Source organism: Dermacentor albipictus, chromosome 10 (assembly GCF_038994185.2).
Source record: "Dermacentor albipictus isolate Rhodes 1998 colony chromosome 10, USDA_Dalb.pri_finalv2, whole genome shotgun sequence".
Taxonomy (NCBI): Eukaryota; Metazoa; Arthropoda; class Arachnida; order Ixodida; family Ixodidae; genus Dermacentor; species Dermacentor albipictus.
Window position 1 is genome coordinate 27,837,481 of NC_091830.1, and position 9,951 is coordinate 27,847,431.

General features: G+C 46.6%; 1 protein-coding gene across 1 annotated transcript; it reads right to left on the reverse strand.

Annotated features, from left to right (window-relative positions):
* Positions 1-296: 296 nt before the first annotated feature.
* Positions 297-9,570, reverse strand: LOC139050448 (uncharacterized). Its single transcript, XM_070526832.1, has 3 exons — positions 9,390-9,570; positions 3,443-3,767; positions 297-2,375 (listed from the first exon to the last, which is right to left on the reverse strand). The coding sequence occupies exons 1-3, from the start codon at positions 9,538-9,540 to the stop codon at positions 569-571; spliced, it is 2,283 nt and encodes a 760-aa protein (XP_070382933.1). The 5' UTR covers positions 9,541-9,570; the 3' UTR covers positions 297-568.
* Between the last annotated feature and the right edge of the window lie 381 nt (positions 9,571-9,951).

Here is a 9,951-nt window from a genome sequence, read left to right on the forward strand (position 1 = left end):
ATGTGACTATGTTTACTGTTTCAAAACCTGTAAAGAACACAAGTCTTAACGCCTTCCTCTTGGTGTTTTATACAGTGCTTTAAGATTTATCGAACTGTAATTTGTCAGTGCGGCTCGTGCGCGCACTGTGTACTTTTCTTGACCCAAGCATAAGTTCGAATTTCCGCCTGTCGTGAAATAACGTAATGAATTGCTCTTTGTGTGAGCCTTCCGATAGAAACTTGTGAAAATACGTTCGTTGATTTTCAACTAAACACGCTGTTTCTTCGTCCAGTACGGTAAATATGATAAGGCCATGAGACGTAGCAATTCCGGTTTATTATGTTCACGTGCAATGTCACAGAGGCAGAAATATTTTTAATTGACATTCATTTGTGTACTCTTCTTAGATGAAAGGAAAACGCCCAGGCAATGCATGGCGCCACCGCACCAGAGTATAGGTTTGCAGTTATACGCTGACATGGGCGCTGCTGTATGGAGTGACACCATCTGGGTGTGTACCTGTTGGTCGTCTGTTGAAATGGGGCGTGCCGTAACCTGCGGCATCGGGTGAGTATAAAACTCGGGGTTAAAAATGGGAAACAGCTGCAACATTCGGCGCGATAAAGCGCGAGAGAGTTCCCCAAGGACCAAATCCAAAGGAAGTCTCATGAGGCCCTGTGCTGAACCCCAACGATGAACCCCATGGGTAGACTTCGAAACCAGCCAAATCATGCCCTACGTTACCACCAAATGGTGTACCCCATGGATACAACTTCAACCCGATCGTTTGTAACCCCATAGGAAAAAGCGATGGTGTACGCCAAGGGTAAAATCTAAAACTAGTTGATTCGTGTTCAAGATGACTAATAAATGGCGCGCGCCATGGGTAGTACTTAAAATCCCGCGGTTGCAAAGGTGGGTACACTGCTCTTGCCGGAGAGAGTATACGCCGTGGGTTGGGGGGGAACCAGAAGCCGGTCCCATGAACAGGTGGGTTTACGCGACCGTGTCGGCCCTGTCTGTATGGTCTGACACCTGCCAAGCCATACCACGCAGCCGTGCCTAAAGGTTCTCCCTGTGCATTCATAACCAAAGTGTTTCTTCCATTCTCAGTGTAAATTGGTACGGGACCAACAACTGGTGAAGTGGTGGTACCAGTGACAGGAAGTTCCGTAGTAAAATTTGCATGCGTACCGACGATTCCGGCTTCAACAACACTTCCGCGTTGAACTGAGCTAATACTTGGGTGTGTATTTTCCATTAGTGCTGCCTCTTCCAGGCCTGTTGCAACACTTGATAAATTACTGGCTGCATTTCCTGCACCGCTGACAGAAATAGATCCTCCAGCATGAACAGATGGCTGTGCACCTCCTGCAGCACCGCCAGTGACTGTAGCCATTGGGTGGGATGCTACTAAAGTGTTTCCAAGCCCAGGAGGATAACTTGAACTAGTACCTTCTGTAGTTGTTTCAGGACCACCTCTGTGCGTACCTTCGGTAGAAGGTGGTGGTGGTACTTCTGTAGGTAATCCTACTGCGGCTGCTCCAGAACCTGCGCCCACACCCGAGTGTGTACCTGTTGCCAAACTGCCGGTGGCAGCTCCGACAAGGCTCGCAGTACCAAGTGAAAGCGTACCCGCAACCAATGTGCTTGTTTTGTTAGTAATAGACAAAGGCCGTCCGGGATTCTGTAAAGTAACACCTTTCGCGACAGGAACGACAGCACTGCCTGCCGAAGCAAGAGAAACAGTTGGCAGTGCATTTTCTCTAACAGCAGTGCTAAGGTCCGTGGTTCCACTTGAGACGGTGCCTACTGAGGCCGTGCCGGTAGCAGTGGATGGCTCCACTGTAGCAACGGTTGAACGCGTATCTTCACTACCCGTGTGGACAACGTTCCCGTCCATTCCTGTGGCAACAGGCGATAGTGTTCCCCTTGTACCTATGGTGATAGCTGTCGAACTCATTGCTCCAGAACCACTGGGCAGTGTGCCCCCGAGAGTCGTTGCAGCGTTTGTTGGGGCATGTCCTGGCTGGACCGGTAAACCAACGCTCTCCGGGCGTCTTGAGGTGTTCGACGCGAGATTTGTGGTGACAGGTGATGGCGCTCTCCCGGCCGTGTAGCGTGTCGCATTAGGTTGCAATAAAGGTTTCGTACGAGAATATCGGGAACACATTCCCTGGAGAACGCACGTCTTCTTGCCGCCTTGCTGCAATTCAGCGTAGCCCTTATTACAGATGCAGGCGCCTGTGTGGCAGTTAGTGTCACAATTCTTAGGTGGATTTTCACCGCACTTAGGTCGACAACTCGACACGCATGCCTGGAAACTTGAGTTGGCCGGACATTTTGGAAGACACTTGTCGGCTTTGATGCACATCTTCGGGAGTTTTGGGTGCCTGCGTAAAAGCAATTGACTTGCATAAATTACATAAGACAGAGTGCATTATGTGATAAAAACAACGGGTTGTTTAGACAAAAACATATATTGCTCAATGCTCAGTGAGTCGTAGGCTTTACGAGCAGCCCACACCACACATGGGTTCATGTTGGAAGGAACCAAGTGCACTGGAGACAGCTGCGGTGCTTGCTTAAAAATTGGATACCAAGAATCACAAAAAGCAGAAGCATTAGCTGAGCTATGGAATCGCCACAACTTTTCAAACCTGAAGAACATCAGTCTATATGGTGTAAGTTACCAGGGCACTTATACAAGAACAGTAATGTTTAACTTAACTGATGAGTATAATAAATGAAGATATGCAGAGTACAGGAAATACGAGAGTAATATGAATGAGTAATAAGTAAGGCTTTTATATCATATTTAGGAAAAACGTGAATAACAACTTGAGGCCTCATATTTACAATGAATTCATAGATCAAGCGTGATATACCCATCTGTTACATCACAAGTCCCTTCTAATATCACGTGGAGGAGAGGTGCAATTGAGGCGTGAAGTAATGCTTTCAGCTCCCTCCACATATATAAATAAGTTACTAGCAAGCGCAATTTTATTTCGTACAGTGAGTTTTCTTCTCGTTCTGAACATTTATAAATACTCCCTTATTACACTGTAACTCCTTTTCGCACATTCCACGAACTCAGCAACGTCCCTCTTTGAGGTCTCCCGTTCACTTAACGTTCAAACACACTTTGTAATCCCGTTTCAGCAAGCATAGCATTTTCTTTTAGTTTTTCAGACTTACGATTGTGATATCGAATTTGGTAATACGTTAGAGGAGTGAACTGCTGGGCTTGTTGGTTATCCGACCTAATAAACGAGTTTTGCACCAAAACCACACGCACAAGAAAGGAGACAACAAAGCGCCCGTGTTGTCTCCTTTCTTGTGTGTGTGGATGTTTGGAGCAAAACTCGTTTATTATGTCGATAATACGTCTTGATGAGCACTGCTGAAGGGATATTTAAGTGGAATCTGCAAAAGAAAGACGATATCGAATACTTACACCACATAGCCAGGCGGGCAATCACATCCTTCGCTGCACGGCTTATTGCATGACTCGCTGAATGGCACATTGCAGGTGGCAGGACATCCTGGCGCGCAGGTACGATAATCCCTTTGCCAACGAAACTTGCAAGGGATGCACTTCTTCCGTGGGATGCACTCGCCCCAGGAGTTACGCAGGTAGCGTGGCTTGCAAACGCAGGTGCGCAGTTTTTGCAGTTCCCAAGCGGGAGTGAATAGAGGCCTGCAGAAGTGGTCCCGCTGAGGTTTGCCGCGTACGGGAACTTCTAGCGGTCCGCACGTAGAAGGCCCACAGTTTCCGGACTCTGGAAATGGAAAGAGGCAGAGATGTAGACTGAACGCTCAAGTCCTCAAGCAAAAGAAGATATATATATATATATATATATATATATGTGTGTGTGTGTGTGTGTGTGTGTGTGTGTGTGTGTGGAGAGAGAGAGAGAGAGAGAGCATCCATGGACACTAACCAGGTAATTCATGTTTGATGCAAAAAATCAGTTAGAGTGACGTTTCACTTCGTGAATGCGGGTCACGCGCAAGTGTATGGACGCCGGGCACATGCACACCGAGCACGTGGGCGTCGAAGCACAAAAGGAAAGGGCGCGAACGACGTCATGGACGCTAGATTGATCTCGACGGTGCGACGCCTGGTGTGCTACGGGAAAAGCGAGAGTGCTACATATCCAAAGAATAGACGCCTCGAACATGCATAGCGAGCACTGAGGCTTGAAAGTACCAACGGAAAGGGCGCGAATCGGGTGATTCTCCACAGCGCTCCACGTGCCTGTAGTTAACATGCATCAAGCGTCTTTCCTTTCTTTAGATCGCTATCATCATCATCACATGCAAAGAGGCGCCGCAAAAATGCACAGCGAGCACCACGGCGCCGAAACAAAAAAGGTGAGGGGGTGAACGCAGCAATTCCCTTTCCCATCTCTAGGCGCGTTCCTCCTCCAATGCTCACTTCTCTCGCGGCGTCAACCATAATCTCGCCTTCCTTACACACGGGCCATCCATCTGCGCTTACCCCTAGAAACGATTTCTGAGTCAAATTTACGTAGACACTGACGCATGCACCGAACGGTGACCTCCAGCTTTGTATAAACCGCCCGCTCAAACGCCCCCTTTCTTTAGAACAGGTCACACTTGTTGATTTCTAAAGTGAATAGCACTGCCACCTTGACAGTTTTTGTTTTATTTTCTTGGCAGTTGAAAGGGATTCGGTATTGTCCAGCTAGCGCAGCGAAGGCATAAAAATACATGAGGAGGGTACTGACTTCGTCTGCATTTGGTCCGCTTCCCCTTGTTTAGCTTGCGATGACCAGTCGAAATTCACGACGGCGTGCGACAGAAGTTTAAAAATGGCGCTAGAACGGATCCTCAGCTAAGAAAAGCTGACAGAGTGATATCGTATACATGCGGAAAGGGATACAAAGCACTACACTACCCTGCAAAAGTTTCTATTAAACGTAAATAAATCTATTTGCCCGGAACCTCAGAGAAGCCAGTGCCAGATTGGTCGACGGGCAAGTTACCATTGATTCCTTTCAAATCGGGTGGTCTCAGGTTATTAAAAAATGAAATTTGTTCGTCATAATAATATGTTTCATGTGCAGGCGTAACTTTGACGTGATGAGTTCTCGTGCTTTGGTGACTTGGTGGGCCAGACAGACAAAATGGGCGCTGCCCGAAATATTTTGATCAGTAGAGGAGGGCGACTGGGGCAAAATTCGCAGAATCGGAAATAATTGTTTCGTGTGCTTGGTTTTGTCACGCATAATAAGTGTGCACGCGTCATTTTATATGCGGAGCATTCGCGGTTTTCGTGACGTCACGTGTAAAACAGTGAAGTGTGGGTGCTAAGAAAAATGTTTGGCCAATCGTGGAGGGTTGATTGCTGAAATGATATAGAGATAGTTTGGATTAGCTTTACGGTATAGCACTCAAGAAGAGTGTCTGCTCTCCTACGGTACACAGGGTGGGTACATAGAATAGAAGGCCGAGAGGAGAGAGATGGCGGAAGGCAAGACGCGGTGAGTTTGCGCGTGCGCGTGGAGTGCGTCACGAGATCAAAGGCGCCCACACAGGCCAGTCAGTCTCGAGAAACACAAAAGTGCGTTCGCGGTTTTGTGGCGACGGCGTACGAATGGTGCCTTCTTAGTCTGCATAGAACTTCCTAGAGAGTTATCGGGCTGCACAACCATATTATTACAAGCGAATCTTTCCTTTGCAAGCCTCACCAGGCTTCGTGATGGTGGCTGCAGCTTGGTTTATCCGAATACACTGTAGAGCGACAAATCACAGCGGAGAACGCGCGCTGCGGGGTTGGTTGCACCACCACCAGATGTCGCTCTCCTTCGCGCATCCGCTGCAGTGGCTGTGCCAAGGAAAGAAAAAAAAAGGACTAGAAAACTTGCCTACGCTCATCTGCGGCTGCAGGGTGACGCCGAACTAAACGCTCCTTGTAGATAGAATGGATTCGAATTTCGCTACCTACGTATGCGGATGCTGCTTCTGAAACCATGATGCATCCAAGGCATCTGTCGTACTCACTAGCAGTCAGCAACTCCGCCTAACCAAAGGCTCGGTATAATTTGTGTGCGCCCGCGCGCGCACGTGTTTGTGTATGTGCGTCGACTCGCGTTCCGACTCTTTTTTTTTTTGGCAATAAAGACTTGCCCTTAAGGCATATTTCTTTCTGTGTATATGTGTATTATATATGTACTGTAAAGCCTGTTTTCTATGAATGCAATCACTGTTTTGTGGAATCCGTTATCTTTCATCCCCCGGTCATAGTTGGTTATGACACTGTAGCGGAGGCCGGCCTGCAGTAGGAGACTAGAGCGTTCCGATTGTAAGCCGTATTACGTGGTACGCGTAGGCCTCCATCACCGGGGCTGATCAGTATGGACACGTAGCACACAGTGGTAAATGCCACCAGTTCAACAGTGAGATCACAGCTGGCATAAGGGCCACGCCGGCTCCAAGCCTCTTAAGCGCAATCTCCTCCGCCTTAGTCAGGTGAAGGGGGAATGACCAGACACACGGTACGATAAAAGCGCGTGTGTCCGGCCGGAGAACATTTTTAAGGGCTCGGAGTCAAATAAGAGTTGGAGGTGGGAGGGGATTAAACGGAAGGTGTGGATTAGGAGGGCAGTGTGACCACTGGTCAACAGCTATGTTGGGAGGGTTCACAGCGTGGCCTTGAACCAAGTGTATGTTGACGCAAGCAGCTGTTTTTCATTCATAGTGTGTATCGTCTCGCAGATTTCCATTGCCTTGTAAACCTTCTTGAGCTCTTGAATAACCGCCAAATAATCCGTGAAGATATGCTCTCACACGAAGCCTCGCTGTACATTCCAACTCGTTCGATATGCTCTATCTTATCGGTATAATTATAATAATTATACGCCCTTTGGACCAATATAAGTGAATGAAAGAGGCATAAGAATGCTACGTAAAGCGGCGCTCCGATTACGTTTTTGTCTTGGTTGCTAGAATTGGAGGTCAGGACATTTCGTGGACGAATGTATTTCGTGGAGGTTAGGAAATGTGTGAGTTCTTGTTCTGCTGCAAAAGGACGCAGCTAAATCAGAATTAGCTACCAGTTTACTGTTGCGTGTTTGCTTTTGCAGAACCTAGTAAAGAGCGATCCCTGCAAGTTTTCGCATGCTGAGCGTTCTTCAGCTGCATTTTTGGTACCGTGTTCCGGCAATATAACATCGTTGGCCCATCAAACGGGATCATCCTGTTATATTTTACCAACCAAAAACTATTTATGTATATATTGTACCATGGGTATTTTTTCGAACTTATTTGGTCTTTCATGGATTAGGCGTTGTATTTCTGCAGCTTTGTGTCAAAACATTGTATGTTTCAGATGATGCTCACATTGGCGATATCGTGTAAGAATATGACGTTCAAATTAGAGGTACAGCTTTGGATGTAGTTGAGACAGACGGAAAAACACGCATACTTAACCAGGCGCATGCTTGCATCCGTTTTGTGTAACGATCGTTGCTCTCTGTATGTTCCTGCTTTTCGGTCGTTCACTGAGCTGTTTGAGCACAACTGATTTTGTGTTTATTTAACCAATTGACTATCGTCGAGGTATCGTCAGTAGCAACTTTATTTTCGCCTGTACTTGTAGCACAAAACAGTGTTCCACTTACTTTTTTTACAGCCAGAATCAGGTGATAACTGCACTGCTATATCATCGGGGCATATTTACAATAATTAGAAAAAAACTTGCTTTTTCAGACACCCCTGAACTTAACATAACCGCTTTCCCAACGGGAACTGAAGCTACCGGGACATAATTCCAATCAGCTTGCTTATGCTGCACCTGCCAGTGAGTTCAGTATGACTGACAATGACCGTTTCACGAACAACCGTCCACCGCTATACTTTAAGGAATATTTTGACCTACCATACATACTATTATTCCAGAAAATTAAGTTTTGGTACTCGGTTTTGGTTACTACTATTGTGGCAGGAAAAACTAGAAAAAAAGACTCAGTGCCCTTCAAGACAGTGCGGCAGGATGACCATCGAAGGTGTGTTTGTGGGCCCCTTAACGGCGAACTGCACCTCCGCCGTGGGCCAGCCCAGCATTGCATTACCTTCGGGATCGGCCAAGGTAAGGGGAGTGCTTAACCACTGCTTCACTTCCGTCGCGGGTCGGCCCGGCATTGCACTGTCTTCGGGGTGGGTCCACGGATGGGGAGTTTCGTGTCTACACGCCGACGCTATCCCGAGGGAACTTAACTGCTTCGCTTTCAAACTGGTGATGTATTTGTGTTTCTGAATATATAATTAATTAATTAATGACGACGACGAATGCGGGAGCAGTGGCACGAGCACGTTCGCGCAGTAGCACTGGGGGTCGCCAACGAGCCAGCTCTGCAAGAAGACGAGAACACTGGAGCCAATCCTGATGATGGCCAAGGAGGTTTTACAAGTTATTTTTTTTTAAACCTACTTGATGATGACAGTTTTGTGTCCAGACATGGACACGATCCTGGGAAATCTCGCCCTTAACATCTTTGCTGTAAAAATTCAAACCGAATTTACTGTAATTAATTGCATACTACGCAAGGTCATCAATACCCTGACAAAGGCCCATCGTAGCATTTCTTTTCCAGCCCGAGAGATCCCAAATGTCACGCGTTAACAGTGAAATTGCAGCTTAGACAAAGAAGCCATACTACCTTTAAAAAGGTGATATATGGGTCCAGAACATTACTCTGGGCACCCTATGCAATTGTTTCGGAGCGCAGGTGGCGTCAGAGCTAAAGACTTCATCCCCACGTGGCGGATGAGGATATGCACCATTTTGATGCTCTAAATGTTACTTATAGCGCATGTTTGGTGCACCCGCATTGACAAGCGCAATCTTGAGTTCACGCGTACGCACGTTTTTGTACACATTCAGCAAGGTTCCTGAATCGTGGTTCTTGCACACCACCGCACACAACCGAATGTTATTATGCACGATGTTAAGATGTCCGAAGATAAAGCCACTGCCGTAGCGATAACGTAGGGCAAAAAAAAAGACCATAAATACTGGCGGTTACCGTCCCCACACATATAAAGACACATGAAGCTACCAGTTTTTAAACTCATTGATTTAATTTGCAGGGAATGACTCTAAATAGGTTTTGTTAAATATGCTAGTTTATAATGCGCTCAAAGTATTCTATGCTTAGCGTTTTTATCTCCTTGTGGCATGAGCCACTTGGCATCGGCAAGTTGTTTTTTCATCTACTTTTATTGCCATTCATTCATCATTTCTCTCATTCATTTAGTAAGTACAAGTAATTTCCCTTGCGTTTCCTTTGGCGTTCTTGTTTGTTGGCTGCTCGTTATATGATTACAAAAAATTTCATGTCTCACAAGAAGCACATTTTAAAAAGAACTGTACTTACTGGTACATATGCGGTCTCCTCTCACCACCACAATACAAATCGTAGCCAAGGCCACTGCAGTGCACTGCATCTTGTTTCTCAGAATGCACGTGGAGAAAGCGCTGGATGACCTGTCGCGAAAGTTTGCTCGAAACCTTGCAGCCGTTATCATTGTGCATGCAGGTGTGTCGAAGTGCGCCTGCCCATTGTTCCTACAGTAAGGTGTCACTGGCGTCTGTTCCACTGAAGCATAGATCTGCAGCGTTGTTTTCCAAAAAAACTTATTCTGCTTATTTTGCCGCAGCGAGGTCACCACAAGTCGGGTACGTTAGCAGAAACACAAAAGAAAGTTTGAAATCTATAGTTAGTGACTCTGTCCCTGTTTTCACGTGTTCTCCCGTAACGCAATTATTTGCGGCCGAGGATTACACCTGAAAACCAGAGGGACCCTCTATATGCAAATTCATCTAGATGAAACGAATTCGGGTAGTGACCACCATGTATTTTCCTACCGTCTGTACTTGTGCAAGCTGAAAAAAGCTCAACTGACGAGAAACAAAACACATTTAAGTGAACACGCCCT

What these genes read in the sequence shown, in the direction of transcription:
- LOC139050448 (XM_070526832.1), bottom strand. Translation starts at nt 9,540, where the DNA reads ATGATAACGGCTGCAAGGTTTCGAGCAAACTTTCGCGACAGGTCATCC. An exon ending in AGGAGACCGCATATGTACCA is followed by an intron (nt 3,768 to 9,389) that starts GTAAGTACAGTT and finishes TTCCATTTCCAG; the next exon opens with AGTCCGGAAACTGTGGGCCT. An exon ending in TGCCCGCCTGGCTATGTGGT is followed by an intron (nt 2,376 to 3,442) that starts GTAAGTATTCGA and finishes GCTTTTACGCAG; the next exon opens with GCACCCAAAACTCCCGAAGA.